Genomic DNA, 25,237 nt, shown 5'->3' with positions numbered 1-25,237 from the left:
TGAATGATTTGTTGTGTTTGGGGAAGGTCACGGGGACGAATCCGCAGTGCTGAATTAGGGAACCCTATGTTGGGTAGTGAGAAACTGAACCCTACGTTTGGAGGCTTGGAGGCAGTGCCGTGTGATGTGTCCGCATAGATCGTGATTATGCTAAAGTTTCGAGTGCCACAAAATATCTTTTTAGTGTGGTATTATTATTTTCTTTCAAAAATGGCCCTACGTAAGACGCTCATGCACATGTATGGCAGCATGTCCCAATAGGTGTTAAAGTTCTACTGCATGTATGGCAAAAAAATACATAAAGGCAACATAACCCAAAATGACGTCAACAGTTCGGCCACAACGTACGGCCACGTGAGCCAGGACCAGGACAATTCAGAACGGGCAGGATAGGACGCGCTGGGGGCCTGGGGCGTGGCCGCCTGCGGGACCTTGGCCTTGCGCGGTTACGCTCCCCCCTCTTCCGTCGATCCGCTTGCCGGCTTGCCCCTTTGCCCCAAGTACCCCGCAATCCGGCGTCGCAGCGCAGGGTCCAAAAATTCGGAATCCCGGGGCAAGATGGCTGCCTCTTGCTCCTTCCGCTCCGTCGTCCGGGCGCCTCCGCTCTCCCGGAGGCTCGCCAGGAGCGCGGTGCGCTGCCGCAGCGCCGCCCCGCCTGATGCCGGTGGTACCGCCCCCACCTCCAAGGTAACCAACCAACCCAGTGCGCCCGCAGGCACCACGCTGCCCTGGCCTCTTGACATTTCGAAGATTTCCCGATCCCACTCTGCTGAGCTGATTGGTGCCTCGTCACACGCTACCTCGAGCCATCAGCATTCAGCAGTGGGATGTGTAACTGAAACTATCGGTTGACTTGTTTACCTTGCGTTGGTTTCTCTTGCTTCGCGTGTGAAGCTTGTCGTGGAGGTGAAGGAACGGCTGGCGAGGGAGCACCCAGGCCTCCCCACGGGCAGGAACGGGAGGGACGATGACGACATGATCCTCTGGTTCTTGAAGGACCGCAAGTTCTCCGTCGACGAATCTGTCTCCAAGCTCACCAAGGCCATTGTATCCTATAAATTATGTTCAGCAGAAACATCTATGGTTCTCTTTCATTACATTCTCATCTTAGCTTTTCTCTGCACTTGAAGAGATGTCTGCTAAAGCCATTATCCATACTAGGTGCTAGGTACTGAAAGTGTAGTACAATTTTCTGTAGATGATTCCTTTAGTTAGTAGCAGCTTGTAACATATCAACAAAAGCAACTGATTAACTGGGGGCAGGCTTTCCCAAACTACTTCAATAAATTCAAATTCGAATCATTGTGCAAACGTTATGCTGTTTGTTACTTTTGGAGTCATTAGTGCATCTTGAGCTGTGCCGAGTGCGACGGTCAATTCACTGGTATTAGTATTGAGTTCTGGACTAAATTGGGCATAAGAATGACACAGCTGAACTATAATTATTTCTTCCATTCTAGGATTCATTACAACCTAGGAAAATGGAAAGCACTGGAACTAGCAAAGGATAGGAACTAGATTGGAATGTAGGAGAAAAACAAAGAAACGAAATAAAGTAGGAAAAATATAGGAATGGCGTGTTTGGATAATTTGTAGAGGTACACAGAGAAATTTAGAGGTTGGTATGTATTTGAGAGAGAGAAAAGAAGAGCAGGTTACAATTTCCCAAGCCCAATTACCATCTTCCTTACACAAAGGATAGGAAAGAAACTAGGCACACATCTTCCTCTCCTACTTACACGGACTTAACTGGGCAATTTTTCATATTCATGTTCCAATTTATTTGCATGTTATCACTTATTTTTTTTAGCAGGTTTCTCATGTTACCTTTGAACCTGGATTTTGTTCCAATATGCAATGTTGCTCTGAAATGATACAGTTGACACCTCGAGTTTTATGTTTTGCAATATCATGGAAAGCCTAGCAATTTACTCATTAAATTCCTGACACTGAAGAATTTATATGTGTATGTTGTACCTTAAGGATTTATCTGCATTAGAAATGGCGTCAAGATTTTGGTGTATCAGAATTATCAGAAGAATCGGTGAAAGACCTGTATCAAACTGGCAAGGCATATATACATGATTCATTGGACATTTATGGCAGACCTGTGCTAGTTGTAGTAGCAGCCAAACATTTTCCTTCGGTACACTTCTTTTGTTCTCAATCTTGATTTAGAAATGTTCAACAAGGATAGTGGCTGCACAGTGTTTCCAATTGTTAAATAGCACAAAGAACAATGCACAGCGGTATGCTTATGGCAAACTATCAGGATTTTTTCAGAGCAGCTCCAAAACCACATGGCTTTTAGCTAGCTTTAGTATCTTCTGACTTGTAACTTACTGATATTTCGTATATCTTACATGCATTTTGTTCTTAATAATGTTGTTAATCCATGTATAATATGCTACCGCAGACACAAGATCCAGTTGAAAACGAGAAGCTATGTGCCTATTTGGTCGAGAAGGCAATAAACAGACTTCCCTCGGGGGCAGAGAATATACTTGGAATCTTTGATCTGCGAGGCTTCCGTGTTGAAAATGGTGACCTCCAGTTCTTAAAGTTTTTGGTAAGTTGATACTCCCTCCGTCCCAAATTATAAGTCATTTTGGGTTTTCTAGGTTCATACCTTTTACTATGCATCTAGACATAATATATATATATATAAAGCCAAAACTTATGAATCTAAAAAAGCCAAAACGACTTATAATTTGGGACGGAGGGAGTAGCTTATAGACATAAATAAGGATCTCTGATTACTTTTTGTGCTGTTTGGACTTGTTACACATGTGTACTTTGATTTGTGATGATACAAAAGGTTGTCAAAAGGCCGCAGTAGTGCCGTATTAGTGATTCATTTCATGTATATACATCTGTTGCAAGAAGTATCCTGATGAATAAATAGGAAACTTTTCTGCATATAAAAAGTGTGATGAGACATCAGTTCAGAAAGACATAAATGATGTGTTCATGCTCTCAAAGGGAAAACACCAAGTTTATCTAATGGAGTAACTTGCAGATTGATCTCTTGCAGTCTGCTGCAGCTAATGTGTAGTACATGAAAACAAGATTTTGTTTTGTGTGCACGCATTGCAATTAACTCTGCCCCATTCCCAGATTGACGTTTTCTACTATTACTATCCGAAGCGGCTTGGCCAAGTTCTTTTTGTCGATGCTCCATTTGTTTTCCAACCAATGTGGCAGATTGTTAAACCTCTGTTGAAATCATATGCCTCCCTGGTATGCTCTCTCATGTGCTCTCACACAGGTTAGTGCTTCACCAAATGGTAATCTTACCCTCCATTGTTATTGTTGTCCCTGCGCATCAGGTGAGATTTTGCGATTCTGAGACTGTGAGAAAAGAATACTTCACAGAAGAAACCGTACCTCATGATTTCCGCAGTTAGGTGCCTTGATTATTTCTTCAGTAAGACTGTTATCCAGGAACGGCTCTGGCAGATCTTAGTTGCAGGTCAGTGCTGATTTTCTCTGACCCTGCTTTGTTCAAAAGTGATGTTTATCAGTTGAAAGTTGAGTACTGAACTGTGCACAGAATATTTTTAGTACTCTCAATCTCTCCAAAAATCAAAGCTGCAGAAATATGATTGGTGGTTGCAGAAATATGGCCTTCTGTACTTGTTTGAGTGGCACATGAAGCACCTCCATTCCTCCACTCCAATTAGGAAATGTCAAGAGACTCCATCAGATTTTTGGCCTCGTCACTTTGTGCCCAGGAAATAGAAGACGCAACTGAATCTTTGTGAAGACAGATTACAGGAACTGGTGAAAGAATGTCTTGGATGAAGCCAATCCTCGGTTGGCAAAGAACAGAACGTTTTACCAGCAGTTCAAGTTCTAGAGACGAGGTCATGATGAGAGTGCTGTACTGCTGTTTGCCTTGCTTGCAGTTGTCCTCCTATGACATGTTATATAAGAACACATTTTCTTGGGCATCTTTTTGGTGTCAATAAAGCATAAAGATGATTTTTCTCTGGTGAAAAAAGGAAAATGAAGATGGGAAAATGAAGATGGTTTCAGAGGTGCTCCATTCTTTTTTTAATTTTTTGAAAAGATGAGGTGCTCCATTCTGAACGAGCAGGTAAAATGTTTCATTTTCCGATGCTGACCAATTCTTCCTCCTTTTCTGTTAACGGAGCAACTTTATCCTTTGATAATGATGTACTTCGTATCTTTTCCCCAATGCACTTGTGTTGTTCTCGAGCACATGTTCAGGCCTTGGTTACTCTATTCTGACGTCTTCTGTTGATTCTGTTATGAAGCCATTCTCCGTGTAGAATTCAGCCTGTCATACGGTAGCACAGTATCTTTTATTCTCTTGCTTAGCTTGTACTCCCTCCGTTCCAAATTACTATTCGTTTTGACTTTTCTAGAGACATAGCTTTTACTATGTATATAGACATACATGCATCTAGATCCATATCAAAAGTTTTGTATCTAGAAAAGTCAAAACGAATATTAATTTGGGACGGAGGGAGTACATAACTTTAGCTACCTTGTTAGCTATATATGCACTCTAATTTTTCTTCATGAATTTGAAGTACTTATGTGTCTCAACATCACTATTCCGTGCGACAGCATGTTACGGTACGCTAGCATACATCTAACAATGACGTGCATGAGAGCACGTGGTCTTAGAAAGGGGAAAACCAATTTAACCTTGGTCGCGGCACTCGACTGCTCTGCACGCCGGTAAATAATACGGCTGGTTGACGGGAGGAGCCACAGGTTTGCGGCAGAAGATATCGTGTCCCCCCGACTCATCATCAGCCGGAGCAATGAGCGCTCGCGGCTGTTGGCTTTCCTCCTCTCCTCTCCCGGCCGCGCCCGCGCGTCTCCCCCATTTCCAACAGCAAGTCAGCAACCCACGCCGGGAGAAGCAAGCTTGCCAGAAAGCGGCAAGGCAGGTGCCGATCGATGGGATGCGAGGGTCGAGGTGGAATGGAACCGTGGAAAGGGTGCACGCGCGCATACTAGCATTCTGAGTTTCTGGTGCGCACGCTCGACCGGCCTTCCAGCCCGGCAGTATGGGCAGGCGTAAAAGGCCCTTCCCGTTTTGTGCATAATGATTAATGAATCTGCGAGGACTGCAGGACTGATGAGCTTCGGCATCGCAGCTAGCTAACACACATTAATGCCGTTCGTGTACAATGTGGTTGAGATCTGAGTTAATTAAGCCAGCGCATAAGGACCGAGCTACAGCAACACTAGTTCTGCTTAGAGCGCGAACCCTTGACCTGGACGAGCTAGGCACGCGAGGGTCAGATCATTGGCCAAACAAGGAACGCACAAACCGGTGGCTGTCCCGGCTAGCTTGCCGCGGCTGTGGATTTAGGCTCGGCTGGCAACCACCGTGTTCTTGTCTAGGAATAGGTCTCCACTGTCCACATGCTTTGCCTTACTTCGGCGCAGACAAAACTGGTCTAATGCAGTTTTCCTTTCCCGCACGCACGTACCGACGTACGTACACTTCATAAGACGTCCGTTCAGGACCTTCGTTCGCTCCCCCATCCCATCCTCGGCGTCGGCGGCGGCGTACGGTACGACGACGGTGCTACGTCGGCTTCTCGCCGTACGCACGCTGTCTGCTGACGCGCTACTGATCAACAGGCTGGCACGATGGCATCCCAAGTGTCGTCAGGCGATGGCGTCCAATAGCTACAGCGCGATTCTGATGGCGCACTTCCTTCAGAGACTGTGATTTCTACACGCAGGCGTCCGCTACTACCCGCTAGCGCCAAAGCACGTAGGGGTGGAGCCACGGTGTAAATTTTAGGTGCGGGGTGCGAGAAAAATTTCAAAATCAGCTATACCTTATAAATTTTCACTTTTTTAAGTTTCTGGTAGGGCTTCAGCTCCTCTTTGAATGGGAAGGAGCGAGGAGCTAATTTTTTTTTCTCCGACTTCTCTATATAAAATGGTTTCGATTGCTCTAGTGCTTCAGAGGTGGAACTGTTTTTGATAAAACTATTTGTTAGGATTTTAGTCGAAGCCACAGGAGAAGCCGAAGTTAGAATCTTACAAAAAGATCTTTGTTGAACATCGTACATATGTTATGAGCCGTAGTTTTTCTCTAGCTTCGTTCCTGAAAGCACGTGTTTTACCCGCGGGCCGACCAAAAGGCGCCGACCGGATGCTGGCGCCAGGCGGCAGCGCACCACGCCGGGGACCGGGCGATCGACAGTTCGACACCTGCAGGCGTAGGGGACGGCGAAGACACGACGACGAATCGACGATCCCTTCTCCTCGCCCGTGCCCGTGCGCGGTCGACAAACAGTGAATACGCACACCAAGATTCCAAGAATCGGGGCCTGCCTCACGCACTCCCACTCAGCTCCTACGATCGTGGCCAAAGAATGATACTGGTACCGCGACGGGCACATGCCGGTAGAGGTGTCCCCGGCTGGCCCCCGTCCTGCGAGCAGGCTTGGATCGGCGCTAGCTCCCGTCCCCTCGCGGCGTCGCCCAAGATGGCAAGATTCCCACGCTCCCGACGACACCCCGAGCCCCCCGACCGGCGGCTCCACCGCTACTGCCCACCAACCGCACCGACCGCACGGCCGATCGGCAACGAGAAAAGCCTACGCTCTATTTACGTGCCTGCCGCGATCCATGATTGCGCGCGCAGCTAGCTCCCGGCCCGGTCGGCCGGCCCCGTCCGCACCTACGGCCCTACGTGTACAACCAGGATGTCCCATCCCATCCCGATCGCGAGCTCGAGACTAGAGCGAGCGAGGGCGCAGATCTTTACTGGCGTCCACCACGATCTGCCGGGCACAGCCGCACAGGGGAGGGACAACGAACTCCATGCTCAAAGGCTCAGACCTGCCGGAGACCAGGCCGCTGTGCGCTGCGCTCTTCTGTTCATGCCCTGTCCGGAGGCTGTACGTTTAACCTTGGTTCGATCCAGTTCCGATCCCAAAGGTACTGGGTCAGCAAGCACAACTGCTGGTGTTTGGTGTCTTCACACTGCCAACTGAGAACACTGTATTGTGGTATAGCACGTCTGCACCGGTGTTTTTCAATAGAATACAGCTCCGTGCTAGGTAGTACTACGTCATGTTCAGCAGTTCAGGTTTTATAATAAAGATCTTTTCCACGCTACGCACGCATTATACTATTGTTATTATGGAGGAATGGACTAATGGTAATGGGGGGTGTCGATTTGGTGGCACGCAGGACCATGTGAGTGTGGCAGTGCGGAATAGTAGGAGGAAGCATGGCCCGTCGTGGCAGGCCGGCCGGCCGCGGCTGGGCGATACTACATTATTACCCGTCAATTGCATTGCGACAGCATCTTCTTCCTCCTTTCTGTGTGTGTTGCCTCTCTGGTCCCGTCGTCGAGGCTAGCTGACGCTGACGCTACCCGATCACCCACCACCCCTTCAATTATCCGAGACCGACCACCCCACCACATGATGATCACTACTCGCTCGCTCCTACTCCTAGCTAGCTATTAAGAACGAGAGCATGGGGCGAGAGCGTGTGTATTGTAGTATGCGCGTGTCTTCTTCTGTTTGGCAACAGTGTTTTGACAACTCCAGATTAACCGACCGACTTGGTTTATGAGTCTCACCGTACCGTACTACCGGTCGAATGAATGTTGCCGAATAATCCTGTGTCATAGAGAGATCGCTGGTTTCGTACTTGCATTGGTGCATGGAATTCTTCGGATCAGTAGGTACGAATAGGATTATTGTTCCGCAGAATTTTTACTAGGTCCATATTAATGCACCTTCTCTACGGACTAACATTGGTCTAGGTGAGTTAATTGCACAAGATTGCAGAAATAGTGAGCTGACCAAAACATCATGTTCTGAAACCACAACGAACCAGGTTTGGTTGGAGATCCTATGATACACATACACTCAAGTCCTGTGTGGCTTACACGTCTGTCCAACGACCCTCGAGGCCAAAAGTGTACAAAGTTAGAATTCTTCAACTTTAGTTTAAAAAAAAAGAATTCTTTAACTTGAACCAGGTGTGTTCAAATTAAACTAGGTGCAAGGTGCACCAAATGATTAAATCTGATGCAAAGTAGCAAGAGGTTGTTTAGGGTAAGCGGCAGTTGCCATCATGATAACGGTCTGAGGCTTCAACCTTAAAATGCACAACGCAGCACATGAAGAAAGCTGAAACAGGGAAACCATTTTCAGGTCGGCAAAGACGAAAAGATGAATGAGCCAGCACTAAAATTTAAAATATGAACTTCTACATCCTCTTTCTAGTTCTCCTAAAACCCTCCACTACCCTATCACACACTCCAACACGAGAACATGTGCACACATCTAAAAGAGTAGCCCTGACACAATGACCACTAGATGTAGTATGACTAAACTACTTAACCTATTCCCATATACAAAAGCGGAAGAAGAACAATCGAAGCGATTAACAAAACGAGAAAGCGATTAGGAGAACATCTCAAAGCCAGCTCCTGTCTGTCGTCTGAATTTGACCCGGTCGATCCATCCATGCACGTGGTCTCCATCAGCAGGCACGAGGAAAAGGGCGACGAGCAAGCGAGCAGCCGATAAACAAGTGCTTAGATTAGCTCATCTTTCTAATCACTCCTCCGCTCCGCAGGCACTCCAAAGATTCCCGGTCTCCGACGCATGCAATGGAATGCAGTGCAGGGTGCAGCAAAGTCTCCTCCTCATCACTCTCCTGGCCTCTTCCCTGCCGAAAAAAAAAAAGGACAGGTTCAGAGGGAATTTTTTACTGTCTGGTCCATCATCAGGCAGTACCAGCTCAGCAGGAGATAGAATAATCGCTAGCATAAACTATTCCATGGGTTCCAGAGCTGGCTTGCAGGAGAAAGAAACAGGGGTACTGACAGTGGATTAGTTGTAACTTTGTCTTTCAAACTCCAAAGCGAGGGTAATGATGACCTGTCTCCAGCTTTTGGGTAGGGACGACAACAATGGCTTGGCCTAAACTGTTGGGGCTCGAGCTTTGCTTTGCCACAAAGCAACAAAGCTGCTGTTAATGGCCATGGCAACCCCCAAGGTCGAGGCAAAGCGAGGCGCTGACCGATGCCGAGGAGGAGATGAAGAATAGAGAGCTTCTTGACCTTCTTCCAAACCGGTTTCCAAGGTGGGAAATGGCTTATGTTGCAGTTTAGGACAGTTCCAAAACTAAACTCTTCTAATGGTTGTTGTACTTGCTGGTAGTGGGCTAGTGGCAGAGTGGTCAAAGATTAAATAAACTGAGAAAAATGTGTTTGGTGGGTTTTAAGAAAATGTGTTTGCAAGGGACAAATGAAAATTTCCATGGCTGATTACACTGTTTGTTTAGTAGCAGCCTTTTGTGAGACAGTGAGACAATTATTCAGTAAGTGACTGTAATGACAGACAAAATGCTGGATCAGTGTTGATATGGTAGTTGAGCGATCAACTGAATATGCAACGAAAATGCTCAGATGCGGTGTTGCTCAAGGTACTGTCGTTGTGCAGTTGTGAAGAGACGGGGCATCAGGGCAATGGCTTGTTTACCTGAGTTTTCTGTTCCGGTGGGAGCTTGGCAATGGCATGGTCTCCTAGAACGGCAGGCTCTTGGAGGTTGAGGACGCCGTGAGCGCCTTGAGGCTCTCGGCCGACGCCGGCGCGAGGTCCTGCGGCAGCCGCGCGCGTCGCACGATGCGCCGCATGTTGCTCTGCAGGCTCTGCTGCACCAGCTGCCTCACGGCGCGCTTCTCCGCGCTCATGCAGGCGTCCGCGGGTTCCCCGTCGAGCGCCTCCTCCCCGCCGCGGCACCCGCGCTCCTGCGGCGCCGACACCGTCGCCACGACGCCCGATGCGTCGTCGGCCACCTGCTTGCCCTTGTCGGCCCGGAGGATCTCCAGGATCCTGGACGCGCGCTTCTGCGCCAGCGCCGTGCCCACGAGCGTGAGCTCCAGCAGAGCGGACGTGGCGCCGGCCTCGGCCATGGCCGCGCGGTCGCCGTAGCTCCGGTGCGCCAAGACCATCAACACGTAGGCCGCCTTCTCCTGGCACCCGGGCTCGTCGGCCCAGTTGAGCACGTCGACGAGGGACGGCACCGCGTCGGGGGCGCGGCTCACCGCGCGGCGGCCCTCGGGACAGGCCGCCACGAGGTTGCAGAGCGCGGCGAGCGCACGGTCCGTCACTGGCGCGTCCCCGACGGACGCCACCAGCGCTGGCGCGAGCCCGGCCGCCAGCAGGTACGGCGCGTTGGCGGGCGCGATGGAGAGGTTCAGGAGCGCGCGCAGCGCGTCGTGCCGCGCCTGCTCGGTGGAGGACGCGCCCTGGAACGCGCTGACGAGGAATGGCGCCGCGCCGGACGCGCCGATGACGAGCTTGTTCGCGTCGAGCGCGCTGAGGCAGAGGAAGTTGGCGACCACGGCCTCCGTGAGCGCGGAGGACGCGCCGCCCTCCGCAATGCGGAGCATCTTGTGCACGGCGCCGGCCTGCACGATCGCCGCCTTGTTCCTGGGAATGGCAGCAAGCAACTCAACGAATCAGACACCAACCGAACTCCCAGATCTGATCACGAAGCAGAGGAAACAGAGGAGAACATGAGAGCGCAGAAAAAACTCACGTGTCGTTGCCGATCCCCAAGTTGAGCAGCGCGTACAGCGCGGCGGCCGTGACCTCCTGCCCGCCGTCGCCGCCCTCGTCCAGCATCGCGACGAGCGGCGGGATGGCGCCGAGCATCGCGAGCATCTCCCTCGCGGCGGCTTCGTCCTTGGCCTTCCTCCGCACGGCCATCGCCGCCTCGACGCGGGACATGCACGGCTCGCCCCCGCCTGCCTGCAGCGCCGCCACCACGCCCTTCAGCTCCTCGAGCGCCTCCACCTTCCTGGCCGCCGCGTCCGCCGCCTCGTCGTCGTCGTCGCCGCCGCCACCGCATTCGGACGGCTCCTCCGCCCTGAGCAGCTCCGCGAGCCTGTCCGACCGCGGGCGCGGCCTCGGCATCCGCTGCGGCGACCGGTACGCCGTCCGCCCGCGGCAGGATCCCCCTCCATCCCCGCCGCCGCCGCCGCACGTGAGGACCTCGAGCACCTTCCTCCGCAGCGTGGCGGCCGAGAAGATCGGCCAGAGGCGGAACCCGCCGGCGTCGGCGTGCGCGCACCTCGCCACCATCGATCGCGTTCCACTGCAAGCGAGCCTCGTCGGCGAGTCACATTGGCCGGCCGGCCGGAGGCGGGCGAGACACCTGGCTGCGCTAGGCCGCTGGCGACTGGCGTCCGGAGGAAGCCGTGGCGCGGCAGTGTGGGTGGGGTTTATACGCGTGGACGGACGGACGCCGGCACGCAGCCAGTCGGCCTGCGACCGAGCCGGTGGGGTCTTGCGGTCAGCGGGATGGGCTGGTTTTTTTAGAAGAATATAAAATAATGGGCAATAAATGGTGTTAGATTTGAGCCGAGTACCTCGAGCGGTTGTTAATGGCGTGCTTCACTGGATTGGCTTGTTTATGGTTGTGGGCATATGGTCACAGTTGGATCTTGCAGGGAAGGAAGACGAACGGGGAGCCTGATATAAATAAAATATTGAGGGCAGCGCTGTCAACTTGGCTGCACCAGGTCAGCGAATGACGTTTTGTGCCTAGTTAGTAGTTAAGACCTTGCCTGCGACGCTCCAACCTGAATCTGATGGATGACGGAGTGGCGTTCCATTTTTGACTTTGTTTACAGGTTGCATTTCCGTCCATGAACCATAGGGCTATGGGTCTATTCGCTTCAGCTTATAAGTCAGCTGAAAAGTTGAAACGGTTGATTTGTTGTGAGAGGAAAACACTGTTTAGTCATCATAATCATCACTAATTTTCGATTTTCGACGTGATCGCCTGGTAGAGCATGAGAGCTGCGCACCGTCGATCGTTGATCCAACAGGCCTACCATGCCTGAAGCGGAAAACAGATGGATTTAGCACGCCATAGCCCATAGCAGTAGCGCTGGTGAGTGGTGACGGAATTCCCCCAGGATCACAGTTCACAAATCCTGTTCCCCCGATTGGCGACGCCGGTGCCCAATTGATGCATAAAGATTTGCTTACGGAGCTCTCCCGAGTTGCGACACAAATGACGGGCCTCCCAGGACCCAGGGGAATTCGTCATGCTTGCTGTATTGTGAGCTCCTGCTTTCCTCGTACCAACCAACTGGGCACCGATGCGCTGCTGAGATTAGCCCTGATCATCCCGGCACGGCGTGACAAAGGGGCACGTGCTGCGTGCTGACGACCGTCGACCGCTCACGGAAGTGATGGATCTCACGAGGCGCGCATACGCCCGTGCCGGCCGCCCCTGGTTACCTCCATCGTCGGAGAGCTCGGAAGCTTGCGATCACAAGGAGGCATGGCAGCCACCTGGTCTCCATTGATGGAGGTGGCTCAGAAGCTCGCGGTAAGTAATAAGGAAAGGAGGCATGGCGGGCCATGGTTCATGGTTTTCGACTTTCAAGCGTACACAGTGCCACTTTTGACTGCAGGCTTATGGGGCGGGCACTAAAGGCGGCAGCACTATTTTCAGTACTGCAACTCTGAAATGGCAGGGATTTTTAAAATCTTTCTCGCCCTACAGAAAATACAGTTGTACTACTGGTTTACTGGTTAGAAGAACTTGTGCCGTGCCAGTAGGTCTAGAGGTCAACGCAAGGAGCAGCGCAGGCAGTCAGGCACTGCATCAGCAGCAAGTATGCCGCTCCGAACGGCACGCGCCCGCCACCGACGCAAGTCATCTCCAGTCAATGGCCGTACACATCAAAACCCTAAACCCGGCTCTTCTCCTAGATCCAGGAACGGCAATTCTCCTGCAGTCCTGCTACATCGGTTTTGGGAAGAACTCTGGAGCAGCGTCAGCCGTCGTGCTCCCGTCCAGGTCGTCGCCGGGAGGACCTGTGCCTGCAGTTTCTGCACTGGCCGATACTGCCCCATCTAGCGTGATCGTATCGTACGGCGGATCGGCTTTTTGACTCGGGGAGGCAGCCACCAGCCAAGCCAGCCGGAGCAGCAGGAGAGCGCGCAGCTGGCGCCGATCGCTGGCTGGGTGTGAAGCGGCCGTACCGGCCCGCGGCCGCCACCGCCACCGACGCTCGCAGCATTAAAGCGGCGGTCGGTGCTCCGCATGTGCCGAGCCGAGCGGCACGAGGCTGGCGCGAGGCGAGGGGGAGTACGATACTCAGCGCGCACGACGTGAGTGATACGTCTCCCGCGTGCGGCGACGAGCCAGAAAGATACACCACACCGGTGCGTTGCGTAGGGCTTTGTCATCACATCATGAGGGTTCCTGTCCAAAATCATTGGAGAGCCCGACGGGGCCTGGCCATCGTATGATTCGTATGGGATGCATGGCTGCTCCACCGCGGCCCGTCATACTACGACGTCGTCGATCGGTTCGCCGTCCCCGTCAGGGCGTCGCCCCGCGGCCGGGGGGCGAGCACGGCAGGCGCGGGCGGGGTGAACGTGGCGTCGTTCCCAGGAGCCGGAGCGGACGCCGGACGGGGTATTGAATTGGTCGGCGTACGTGAGGGATGGCGTTGGCGGCCTTAAATTGGCTGATGGCTGGAGCGGAGCGGCACAACGAAGCCACCGGGTCGTCCGATCGAGACAACCCAGCGGAGGGAGCCGGACGACGGGACGAGAGCGACGCGGCCAGTCGTGGGCAGCGATGAAAATGGTGTCAAAGGATCAGAAACGGTCTGAGATCTTTTCCAAGTTCATAGTTGTTTCTCGAAAACGAACTTTCGTCGCGTACCACAATGGCAAATGGTCTGGATACGGCAAGTTGTCAATATTTCGCAAATCATATTTGATACTCTCTTCGTCCATCAACATAATGCTGGCTTCGGAGGGAGCAACTCGGGTTTGAATCATGTCAGGCGTGCATTCGCTAGAGTTGCAGTTGCAGAACCGAATGAAGCTTATTCATCTCTAGTGAGCCCCGCACCATAGCTAAAAGTTTCAGGTCCAAAGAAAAACGAAGAAACTTCGAACCAACAAGAGAGAATGTCCCGGGATGTTAGGGGCCGGGTGGCGAGCGCACAGGATGAGGGAGACGAACAGGAGATGCAGAGCTCGGAGCCGAGCAGAGGAAGTTTATCTCTCCTCTACTAATCCTTTGAGTCCTTGAGCACGCCCGAAAAAGTCCGAAGGAATGGGCAACTCCTGCCCTCCGCTGCGTATTGGACTTTCACCAGTACGCCAAGCGTAGTCTGCAGTCGCGTCGGCGTCGGCGTCGCACGTCGAGCACGGATCGTACGGTGGATCGCCGTCTTCACTCCGGTCACGCCCTCGCTCACGCAGTAGCAGACCTGGCAGCGGCGGGCGGGAGCGGAAGGGGAGAAGAGCTACTGGCATCGCACCACCACCGCCACCGACACTTGGCGGACGACGGTCCCCGGCAGTTAACAGCACCAGCGAATGCTCTGCTCTGGGTCTTGTCCATGTGCCGGCATCGAGCGCATGGATGACACGAGTGCGTACGGAGAAGAAGGCGAGGCGACCGGTACCAAAAGTATGTCCCCGCGGTTAGTAGGAGGAGCGCCCCGTCCGTCCTGAGATCTTGATGAGGTCATGAGAGTTTTTGGTATCCCAAATCATTGGGGGCGCGTGACCACCGAGTCACCGACCATCGCGTCGCACGACCCATCCATGCCCGCGCGGCGGAGAGCGACGCCCAGCGGCCAGCGGTGCAGGGACGGGGAGCGGAGCGGGTGGCTGGCGCGGACGGCCAGGCGCGGGTAATGGCTAGCGTGACGCCGGGCGCCGGTGACTCTCCTCCGCGGATGGGGAGGCGGGTCAGGAGCATCGGCAATTCGGCACAACAAATGCTCGATGGAGAGAGCCAGCTGTGTCGACAGATCCACGAGTCAGACGAGAAGAGAAGCATAGGCATTCGACCGATCATTTCCGTTGGTCGTGTGGATCTACGGCAGGCTGTCAAATGCATTTGTGTGAAGCTCTTAACGTGGCACCCCCAACCATCTCACGCTCCTATAGTCGTTGAATCACAAAGCGTGACTCCGCATCGACATTGAACCGAGAAAACAGACCGCACCTCACCGAGAAGGTCACCATCATGCGGGAACTTTCGCCGTAGCGTCACTGCAACATCACACTCCACCCGACAGAGTGAGACCACCAGATTCGGACCTCTTGCAGACTGCCTCGCATGCGCCACCACGAAAACACAATGCACCGGAGCCTCACCATATCTGTCTTTGGACTCCACCTCATTCTCATCGCCTCGACTCCACCTCATTCTCATTGCCTCCTATGAACACTGCGTGGTTCCCCGTTTTGGCTGATACGTCCCGGGACTCAGGGATCGGATGCATCATGTGAACACACAGTCACGAAACAAACGGGAACAGCAAGGACGTGAGCAGTCGACACGGGAACGGGATCATAGTAACATGATCGATGGGAGGCTAGTTTAACTTGCAGGCAGACCCCGAGAAACAAGGGGATCAGACCTGGCGCGTAACCTCAACAGGAAGAGTCATATCGTCGCCATCTGATGATCGGACGACAGCTGCTCAGCTTCTCCACCAGATGGGTAGCCGGCGGCAGGCGGCCAACAGAATTACAGCACAAGGGCGGCGCGGCGTGAGCATGGACGGAGGAGAATAGGAGGAGATGCTGCTGCCTCGCTGGTCGGTCGGCAGCTGCTCAGCTTCTCCACCAAGCCATGGCGGCCCAGCTCCTGTGGGCCGAGTAGCTGGCCCAGCAGCTGGTTGCTGCAGTAATCAAACTCACTCAGTTTGACTGATAGACGTCGACCCGAGTGAATGTTTTACACCACCAGATGTTTTACGCTTGGATAACGACACGAGTGATCAGCACAGGTGTTTCAAAGGAGATACTGTACCAGAAAGACATGCGGACCAAGTGTAGCAAAGGTTTCAGGATAACTGAACACAAAAGACCGGGTGCTATGTAGCAAAGGTTTCCTAGTGACTGACCATTAGATCGCTGATCTCCATTTCTATTGTTTCTCACCACTTCAGAACAACGAAACAATAGTACTTGACGTAAAAACTCTGCTGTAAAACAAGTCCAGGACTAGAAAAACGTTTCGAGTAGCGTCATTCATCCACATCTCACAGTATGCCGTACAGGTAATACTAGCTCAATTGACATGATCTATGAAATGTTTGGAAAAGTGAAGCTTTTAATTTCAATAGTAATCGATCTAAAACTGATAAGGTATGCATCACGAGAAGATTCATTTCAGACAGTAAAACTGACTTTACCCTGTAAACAGGTGGTACCTGCCAACAAATAAACGCAATCTTCTGATTTACAATATACTGATAATGGTGAGCTCAGGGAAAATGACAGATCAGCAAGGCCATCATAGCAGCAAAACCATACAGAAAGCTACATATTCACACATACTCATGAAACAGTTCTTTTTTTTTCTTTTTTTATTGCGAGGATGATGTAACAATGTTTCAGGATGTACTCAACCATATCTAGAAAAGGGAAAAAAAAAGTGACAACATGAGGTTTAGTAGAAAGAACAAATAAGCCCCGTAGTAGCACTAGCACAGCAGTGTAGGAAAAGACGGTCCAATACTTGTTCAAGAAAAGCAAACAGAATGGTGAACTGATCACCAGTGATCTTATAGAGCATAGTAAAATCAAACACAATCAGCTTGTTCGGTAAAGATGGCTGCGAGATGTGCTGCAGCAGCCAGTAAACAGCTGCAGCCAACCATTAGCAATTGCAGCCACACATCAGAAGGCAAAGCTTACGGGCACTTGGGCAGCCATTCGGCTAGCTGTAGCTTGGATGCTTGAGCCTGCAGCTGCAGCTGAAGCGCTGCAAAAAATCAGAAGCGAACACTCCAATTCGAAAATCAGAAGCAAACACTCCAATTCAAAACCAGTTCGAAAAGAATTCACATTGAAGTTAGAGAAGGATTTCCTTTGACCAATTTCTGAGATCATACCAAAAGCCTACATACAGTCCCCATCTAACAAGTACAGAACCAGTTTTACAATTGATATGAACCAGCACCACCTCCACATGCAACGAATGTTACTATATATCATATTTGGATTGAGTTGATTATTGGTTGATATCAGGATTTTTCACCTGATAAGGATAGCACTGTTTAGATCAACTCACTGTTATTTGAACCAGCATTCTTTTGATCGCTGGAGCTCCCAAAATGATGCACAACAATACCCAATAGATGCAGTGCAGTGCAATATGTTAAATAATGTGGGAACTATAAAATTGCATATAAATACCATCAAAGTCAAGTGTAAAAATAAAGTTCTATTAAAGAGTACATGTGAATTGAAGCTCCATCCAAAATTTGATGTGATTTCGTGGACAAACAGGTTACAAGTGACACTACAACACTGAAATGTCTTCACCCTTTGGGTGTAGAAGTGATAATAGTGTCTTCATATACCAATCTTCAGGGTTGCTCCAAAACCACGTAAACCTAGATTCGATAAGACTCATAGACGAAGTGACTGTTTCTTTTGCTATTGAAAAATGTCACTGCAACAGTTAATTGGTGCAAAGTATTACCACCAAATTAACCCAGTGCATTCCATCACATTCACAAAGTAAAATCAGATAGCTGACACTCTCACACCTAGTCTAAATACGACTTTTAGGGGTAACCACAATTGAGGGAGATGACGATTACTTTTTGGTGGCAAGCAAAAGGAAGCCATCAAATACACAAGCATCAAATATTGTTCTCTAGTATTTATAAATAATTAAATTTTTATTCAGCAATTCATTGTCCAGGAACACAGGTAATATCAGTTCAAATTAAGTGAAGCATAGATCAGAGGACTACTGCAGTAAAGCTTTTGAAACGTATTAAGGGAACTGACATCTAAACAATAAGGCAGAAATCAAAAGAAGATTCAAGCCAGGCAGAAAAAAAAATGATTCTCCATGGATTATATGCAGTAAAGAGGTGGCAACCGCTAAATATACCAAAATAGAAGGTTAACAAATTGGCAATACCAACAAAACTACAGAGGGCATACTACCCATACTATGGCATACTGATTAAGCAACAGCTCTTATAACAGTCATAATCAAGTAATGATTTAACCATATGAGCACTGACCATGACCATGATGCATTCATCATAGTTAAAATAGAAACGGAATGTTGGCAGCAAATGATGAGATCTACTACGATGGACAACATGTCCCTATAATGAAATTTAAACTTTTACGGTACACAATCAGCAGGCAAGACAGTACTGCATGTTTTAGGGAAAAAGAAAATAGAACACGGTGAATTGGTTGTCTGCAGCATAAATATTAGAGGATTCAGATAAACCTTTTTCAAGATGTCCAAACTCAAACTTTCAAATGCATTTTTTATGAGTAATCTAACACTATGTGATGTCATGGAGTCCCTTGTCACCTTATGTGAAATACACTTTGCCATTGGCACTGTTTAGTTAAGTTTACTGTTATTTGATATTGACCAGTGGAATCCTAAACTGATGGGTAGTTCAATTCACTAGTCGGGTTGTGTTTTTTGCCCACTGAACTCCCAAAATTATGCAAAACAACAGAGGTGCATAGGGCATTGTGTTAAAACTGCAGACATATAACCTCCATAAAAAAGAGAATGTAAATTTTGCTGTCAAATTGATTGCAATCAACATGTCCATCATATAATGTCTTGCCGGTTATAAAAGGGTACAAAAATCAGAACAGTGCCTGCAGGCACCCACAATTCAAGGGTAACTCCAGAAACCATGTAACTGATAGGCTTTATATATCGAAGGACAAGTTAAGTGCTCCTTGTTTTTGGAAACAAGTTAGGTGTTCTTTTTGCTACTGAACAATGTTTTGACACTGCAGATGATGACTTGATGTACTTGATTACCATCAGACTTTGATAATGTTTGAGTTTTCAGTTGGTGAATTGGTGATTAATGTGGTATTATACACCTCAAAGAGCAGTCAACAACACATTCCATCAAACCACCAAAGCTAAATCATACAGCACAAACCACCTTAGCAGCCTAGCTGAAGGTAACTTGCAGGGGTAATAACAATCAAGTGAAAAGCCATACCTATTCCAGGGCAAGCAAAAGGAAATCATCAGACAAAGTCACCAAACAGATTTCTCCATTCTCATAAATAGTTCATCTTTTATTTAACTATCCATTACTCAGTGAGCAGAGGTGGTCTCCCCACCCTCAAAGCCAAGCCCATACAACACACCGGCATATTTCTCGGTTAGCCCGTTGAAGTATGCCTCCTTGAGCTTCTTGAAGGAAAGCGCGGTCAGAAGCGAGTCGGACCCTGCCTGGTGGCAGATCCCAACCCGCGCAACGTCGAGCAGCTCAGCAAGCTTGTTCAGCCCACCATGGAGGCTATTGCAGAACCTCATCAGGTGTTTGATATCATAGATAACAGGGAAGTAGATCTTGATGAGATCGAAGAATCCCGACATCGTGTCAGGCAGGTTTGTGCCGGTAAGCAGCTTGAGCAAGTAGCCGAAGTCGTAACCACTGTGGAAGGTTACCCAACGCACATCGGAGTTCATTACGACGCCGGAGGACATGAGCAGCTCAGCGAAGCGGCGAGCGTCGGCCCCATCCGCACCGTGGCGGGCGAAGTCGATCCCACTGCGTCGGAGCAGATCGATGGAGTCCGCGGCGGCGACGTCGGTCCGCGGGTCGAACCCTCGGAAGTTGAACTGCCAGACGCAGGGTCGGCCGCCTGGGCCGAGCGCCGGCAGCCCTCCATGCTCGTCGGAGAAGGTGAGCCCAAGCTGGATAAGCTTAAGCATGTCGACGTTGGCCTTGAGCGTGGCGTAGTTGAACTCGGCCGCGGACTTGTAGGTGCCGAGCGGGCGGCACACCACGCCGGGGAACTCCGTGTCCATGGCGACGTAGGGGTAGTCGTCCACGATGTCGCGGATCACGGCGAACTCGGCCTCGAGGTTGTCCGCCCAGACCTCGCGGATCTCCACATCGTCGGGCTTCTCTGCGGCGGGCGTCGCCATCGGCTCGGGCGCATCCAAGATTCGAGCTTTATTCCCCTCTCCTCTTCGGTCGCCGGAGCTCTTCCGGCAACAGCAGCTAGGGTTCGCGTGGTGGAGCGGGGGCGGGGCGGGGCCGGGAGCGGGAGCGGGAGGGCGGAGGAGGGGGCGGTGGAGCCCACGGGTCAGCGGCGAGCGGTGGGGGCTCCCATGGGCGGGGTGGATGGGGGTGGGGGTGGGGATGGTGAGATCCGGCAAGGAGAGGGGAGTCCGATTGGGGAATTCGGGGGGAAGAAGAAGAGCGTAGACTCGATGAATGGGGGAAAGTGGGTGCCGTGCGCCGCCGGGGCACGATTGGTGCCACGTGGCGGGGCCCGTGTTGCGGGACCCGCGGGCATGATTGCCGGCCGGGGCCTGACCAGTTGGCCCTCCCGGCATCTAGGACTGTGAGACTTGGGCTGAGGAGCGAGCCCGGGCCGGGCGCACCCGACCGGTTGGTTGACCACGCCACCCGACCTGACGCCTCTCCCTCGCCAACACATCGGCGCCGCATCGTGCTCGGGCACGCACCAACCACCCCTTCCGCCCGTCCTCTCCCCAACCCGTCCCTCCCACCGATTCGCTCGGTCGCCGCCCGCCCACCCGCCCGCGCGCGCGCGAGATCCAGACCAGACGCCGCCGACGCGCGCCGACGGGATCTCTGTCCACCCGACGGGACGAACCGGTAGGACGGCGCCTAAGAGGAGGAGGACGAGGAAGCGGGGGCCATGGAGGCGTCTTCCTGGGACGCCCTTCGCAAGCAGGTGACCCGTCCCTCGAATCCCACGCGCGCGCTCTTTCCCTCTGCAGTGCCGTGGATCCTTTCGGTCCCGCTCTTGCGGCTGCGCAGCCCCGCGTGTGCCTCTCTCTACCTGGGATCTGGCTCCTGTCAATTCCGAGATGGGGGTTGGGATCCATATGCGCAGAAGTGAGGAGGGACGAGTTAGAGGAGGCTGCTCTGTTAGTCGTTGAATCCGTAGGCTATTCGTGCATGGTGCGAATGCTGAGCCCCCAAAAGTTGAATTGGATTTAGTATTTCTGTTTCTACAATCCGCTAGTCTAGCTGTTCGCTTGTAACGTCATTTAGCATTTTCCCCCCTAAGTGAAGGGTCAATCTGTAGCAGTATGGACTGATTGAATACTATAGTGTCTAGATTTTGTGTCATGCAGTGCTAAAATGAACCAGTTATTTACTTGCTCCAGCTTCATGACGAAACTATGCAATTTACTGGTGATATGATTGTAGAGGAGTTCAATCAGTTTACCTGCAGTGGCCTGTTTTTTTTTCCAGTTCTATGTTTTTATTGCCTTTGCATTGGAATTCTTTGATTTTCTGGTTTAAGACTGTCAATGCTGCTGTAGCCCATGATTCTGTACTGTATTAGCTAAATTTATTCTTTCATGGTTTTATGATGCTGTAGGCGAAATCCAGTTTCTCTTGACATGTCTGGTTCTTAGTGTGTAAGGTTTACTGTGTTTTTAAATGGTATATCTCCCATTTCAGGCAAGGAGGTTGGAGGCTCAGTTAGATGACCAAATGATTGCATATCGTAAATTGGTTTCTATGAAATCAGATGGTTCAGAGAATGATATTGAGTCAGATATAGAAAGATCGCTCAAGCAATTACAGCAAGTAAATTCGCAAATGCAAACTTGGGTATCATCAGGAGGTTCTGAAGTTCTTTCTCATACTCTGACTCGTCATATGGAGATTTTGCAAGACCTTACTCAGGTCCTGGTTGCCTCTTAGACTACCTACTAACATTCATCATAACTATTTTCAGTGTACTATTTAAGAAAGATGTGACATGACTGGACTTCCATTGTGACACCATGATTTGTTTCTTCCTCTATAGGAATTCTATCGGCTTCGATCAAGCCTCAGAGTGAAACAACAACATGCTTCTCTTCTTGACTTGAGAGATTTTGATAGAGCAAAGTTTGATGTTGAAGAGGCATCAGACTCAGCTGATCAAGCTCTTCTCAGGGAGCAAGCTGCAATTAGTAGGAGCACCGGACAGGTATGAATCCTCCTGGTAAAGCATCCTTCAATTGTTTGTCCGATCTCTTCTTGAGAGAACAATATGGAAAGCCACTCCTTTTTATAAAAAAACACACTTTAATATGAGTTTTCAAACTTTTGGACTAGAACTTGCATTACCCTTCGTTTTGGGAGATTATTTCATGCCAATGATCAAATAAAGGAAGTCACTAAATAAAGTTGAAGAACCATGCACTACCAGCTGCCAGTTTTGGAGAGTGGTAGAAATGGGCCCATGCCCCCGCACCATGCTACCGTGCCAATACTGCCTTTTACACCTATGATGAACAATGCATGCTTTTTAGCGAACTTGTTTGCCATATCAATATATTTGTTGGTGCCAAGTAATTCTTCAACCTGACTATATATGCCCTTTTTTTCTTTGTTGAATTTGTTTTACATCCAACTATCGTCATATGTGATAGTTTTGTGCTTTAGTGAAAAACTTCAGAATCTCTATATTATTGTTGAGAGGAAAACACCTAGGAGTTTCTACCTAGTTTCTGGACATACCTGAAATGACTGGAGCAAAATGGTATGATTTGCCAGTTGGACCCACTTGTTAGCTTAAAAGGCTGATTGATCATTGTCCAATATAAGTTTCTAGTTTAATGAGTTCTCAGGTTAGGACGTAGGAGATTGACCCAGCTTTGTGCTCAGGTCAGGATATAGGAGATTAATGATTTTAACTAACAACTAGCAAGCATAAAATAGCTTAACTCATGACACCTAGCTATGAAGCATATTTTGACGGGAGTTGAAGCACAAAGAATCTTCATGTTATAAAACTATATTTATATCAGCTCTGCATACTAATTCTTTTGTGAGAAGCTGACAACCAAATGCCACAGGTCCATACCATTAATATTTCCTATCTAAAATTACACAGCCAACAGGAATTCAAGAATGTTTGAACTGATGACGCTATAATTGGGCTGGAATATGATTCAAATATGCTTTTCTGTTCTCTTCGAGGCTGAAACTGCCACAGGAAATGTTCTGATGTGGAAGCTTTGAAGGATAATTGAAGTTGCATGCCATGTGTTGTGGGTAGTAGGAGCTAAGCCATCATTGAAATCTGTCTGAACATGAACAGCCTACCAGCCAAATACAAAGATTCTGCACACTTGGCTTACAGCTTGCTATTAATATATTTAATGATGTTGTTTATCAAGTCCATATGGATCCCATGCTGCACATAGTTGGACTATTAGGAGTTCTGCCCAATAGGAGGCACAGGGTTTTCTGCAGTTCTGCTTGCAAAAATTTGCTAATGCTAGATCAACAAACGCTCCTTGTTGCACTACTCATTAGTGGCAGGTAGAGGGTACTCCCAACCCCTGTGCCAGCCAATCAGGCTCAAACTTTTGTGCGAGTTGCTTCTTAAACTCTGTATCCCGCACGTTGCAGTGGGACTTGCAATGCCCAGAAACAAATGTGCATTATGATACTAGGCTACAATTTATTGAAGGGACCTGACAATTGTATGGTTAAGATGCAAAAAGTGAAGTAATCAAGCAACTATTCCCTCCGTTCCAAATTATAGGTCGTTTTATCTTTTCTAAGTTCATAGCTCTTGCTATGTATCTAGATATACGCTGTGTCTAGGTGCAAAGCAAGGTCTATGAACCTTAAAATACCAAAATGATCTATAATTTGGGACGAGAAGGGAGTATAAAATTTGTGGGTGATGTGGGAAGGCTAGAGAGTTGGGAATCAATTGTCTATTGATGCACAAGATTTTGTTTGTTTTCACATTGAAGTTGCTAGTCTCCAGTATGCGACCAAAAGGCTTTACTGTTATGTTACATTTATTGACCTTACTAATCTCCTCTTTACTTATTAACAACACTCTTACCACATCTAATTAACTTATTTGACAAATTACTCTGTTATACAAGTGACAAGTAAACCCAAAACCACAGGTTATATACTTTTCGAATAACAGTCAAAAGGCACAAATTGGCCTGAAACAATTGTGTCAGTAGTTAAGTTCATGTGCTACTATAGTACTATGTTACTATCAGTTCAGTACCATGTTACAACTTCTGAATGGTGAATGCTATCATTTGTGTGCCTAAAAGTTATATTTAATGATATCAGATGGATAACGTGATATCACAAGCTCAAGCAACGCTAGGCTCTCTGATGACCCAACGGTCAACATTTGGTGGCATCACTTCAAAGATAAGCAATGTCAGCAGCCGGCTTCCTACGGTCTGTATCACATATCCTATTACCAAACAGCTCAATTTGTATTGTCTAATGACGATGTACATCTCACAAATTTCCACTCAACCTGGCAGATCAACCACGTCCTCTCGTCCATTAGAAGGAAGAAATCCATGGACACCATCATTCTTTCCCTCGTCGCGTCGGTCTGCGCATTCCTCATCTTCATCTACTGGCTGTCTAAGTAGTTTTTGCCAGAGCACAAAGGTATTACAGTGTTGTACGTTTTGGGATCACACTACCGGTACAGATAATCTTGATTGGTGTTTGTACAATATTGGTTGATTCAATGATGATATTACGATTCGGCGTGCTGTAGCCACCATGTCTCCAGCCGTGCGTAGTCCGAACTGATCCTAGCCTCGTGTGCTTCTTCGTAACATAGCTGGCGTTGCTTAGCTAGTCCCATGTTGGTCAGATCCGGGCTTAAAGGTGGATCTGACCTGTGTCTACTGGCCGCTTTAGTTCGACGGTGTTATTGAACAGAAAAGCTTGAAAATGGGGTCTTGCAGTGAGCAAACTATTTTCAGATTGGATCTTCGAAAAAGACACGGGAACACCTCGTTTCCCAACCTGGCCTGCAGTCTTTTGTCCGGAAAAGCCAAGGTCAGCTCAGTCTGATTCCCATCAAACAACCTACACCGTATCGCTGTTTGTTTCAACAAGAACTTCCAGGTTTGTCTACACACTTCCCTGCGGACGGTGATGATCGACGAGAGAGCTCAGCTCGGAACTAGTAGTAGCTAGCTAGGCCACGCCAGGAACGTGGAAGCGTTCGTTCGCAAGAGGCCAAAGCGGTTTTAGCAAAACGAGAGACTAGACTCGTCGACGACGGCCGGCAGGCCCGGCACCACGGGGCCCCGTCCACATGCGGCGTCCCGGTGCCCTCCCATCCGGCCGTGCGCTTTGGGGGTGGGGCACACGGGTTCCAGGCTTCCATTCCAGCTCGCGCCCACGGGGAAGACACCG

At 49.7% G+C, this 25,237-nt stretch overlaps 4 protein-coding genes across 5 annotated transcripts; 2 read left to right on the top strand and 2 right to left on the bottom strand.

Annotated features, from left to right (window-relative positions):
* The first annotated feature begins 409 nt into the window (after positions 1 to 409).
* Positions 410 to 4,048, top strand: LOC117845714 (uncharacterized). 2 transcript variants are annotated; one of them, XM_034726778.2, is made up of 7 exons: positions 410 to 687; positions 895 to 1,047; positions 2,000 to 2,146; positions 2,417 to 2,569; positions 3,118 to 3,240; positions 3,330 to 3,472; positions 3,598 to 4,048. In XM_034726778.2, exons 1-6 carry the CDS (start codon positions 559 to 561, stop codon positions 3,405 to 3,407), a joined length of 783 nt encoding a protein of 260 aa, XP_034582669.1. In that variant the 5' UTR covers positions 410 to 558; the 3' UTR covers positions 3,408 to 3,472; positions 3,598 to 4,048. The 2 variants fall into 2 exon arrangements, with proteins under 2 accessions (XP_034582669.1, XP_034582668.1); XM_034726777.2 differs by having other exon boundaries at positions 413 to 687; positions 3,619 to 4,048.
* A 4,135-nt stretch (positions 4,049 to 8,183) lies between these two features.
* On the bottom strand, positions 8,184 to 11,474 carry LOC117842017 (U-box domain-containing protein 45). The gene is made up of 3 exons (XM_034722347.2): positions 10,573 to 11,474; positions 9,510 to 10,463; positions 8,184 to 8,694 (listed from the first exon to the last, which is right to left on the bottom strand). Exons 1-2 carry the CDS (start codon positions 11,115 to 11,117, stop codon positions 9,554 to 9,556), a joined length of 1,455 nt encoding a protein of 484 aa, XP_034578238.1. The 5' UTR covers positions 11,118 to 11,474; the 3' UTR covers positions 8,184 to 8,694; positions 9,510 to 9,553.
* A 7,603-nt stretch (positions 11,475 to 19,077) lies between these two features.
* Positions 19,078 to 20,154, bottom strand: LOC117843464 (probable CCR4-associated factor 1 homolog 7). Its single transcript, XM_034724050.2, has one exon. It carries the CDS (start codon positions 19,978 to 19,980, stop codon positions 19,141 to 19,143), a length of 840 nt encoding a protein of 279 aa, XP_034579941.1. The 5' UTR covers positions 19,981 to 20,154; the 3' UTR covers positions 19,078 to 19,140.
* A 383-nt stretch (positions 20,155 to 20,537) lies between these two features.
* LOC117843465 (Golgi SNAP receptor complex member 1-1) lies at positions 20,538 to 24,586 on the top strand. Its single transcript, XM_034724051.2, has 5 exons — positions 20,538 to 20,759; positions 21,500 to 21,727; positions 21,852 to 22,016; positions 24,140 to 24,253; positions 24,343 to 24,586. The coding sequence occupies exons 1-5, from the start codon at positions 20,724 to 20,726 to the stop codon at positions 24,454 to 24,456; spliced, it is 657 nt and encodes a 218-aa protein (XP_034579942.1). The 5' UTR covers positions 20,538 to 20,723; the 3' UTR covers positions 24,457 to 24,586.
* Positions 24,587 to 25,237: the final 651 nt, after the last annotated feature.

Source organism: Setaria viridis, chromosome 2, assembly GCF_005286985.2.
Source record: "Setaria viridis chromosome 2, Setaria_viridis_v4.0, whole genome shotgun sequence".
NCBI lineage: Eukaryota > Viridiplantae > Streptophyta > Magnoliopsida > Poales > Poaceae > Setaria > Setaria viridis.
The sequence above is the reverse complement of the archived record's forward strand: the minus strand, read 5'-3'. Positions and strand labels throughout refer to the sequence as shown.

What these genes read in the sequence shown, in the direction of transcription:
- LOC117843464 (XM_034724050.2), bottom strand. Translation starts at nt 19,980, where the DNA reads ATGGCGACGCCCGCCGCAGAGAAGCCCGACGATGTGGAGATCCGCGAG.
- LOC117843465 (XM_034724051.2), top strand. Translation starts at nt 20,724, where the DNA reads ATGGAGGCGTCTTCCTGGGACGCCCTTCGCAAGCAG. An exon ending in GGGACGCCCTTCGCAAGCAG is followed by an intron (nt 20,760 to 21,499) that starts GTGACCCGTCCC and finishes CTCCCATTTCAG; the next exon opens with GCAAGGAGGTTGGAGGCTCA. An exon ending in TCAGCAGCCGGCTTCCTACG is followed by an intron (nt 24,254 to 24,342) that starts GTCTGTATCACA and finishes TCAACCTGGCAG; the next exon opens with ATCAACCACGTCCTCTCGTC.
- LOC117845714 (XM_034726778.2), top strand. Translation starts at nt 559, where the DNA reads ATGGCTGCCTCTTGCTCCTTCCGCTCCGTCGTCCGGGCGCCTCCGCTC. An exon ending in GTACCGCCCCCACCTCCAAG is followed by an intron (nt 688 to 894) that starts GTAACCAACCAA and finishes TCGCGTGTGAAG; the next exon opens with CTTGTCGTGGAGGTGAAGGA. An exon ending in TCCAGTTCTTAAAGTTTTTG is followed by an intron (nt 2,570 to 3,117) that starts GTAAGTTGATAC and finishes CCCCATTCCCAG; the next exon opens with ATTGACGTTTTCTACTATTA.
- LOC117842017 (XM_034722347.2), bottom strand. Translation starts at nt 11,117, where the DNA reads ATGGTGGCGAGGTGCGCGCACGCCGACGCCGGCGGGTTCCGCCTCTGG. An exon ending in TTGGGGATCGGCAACGACAC is followed by an intron (nt 10,464 to 10,572) that starts GTGAGTTTTTTC and finishes TGCCATTCCCAG; the next exon opens with GAACAAGGCGGCGATCGTGC.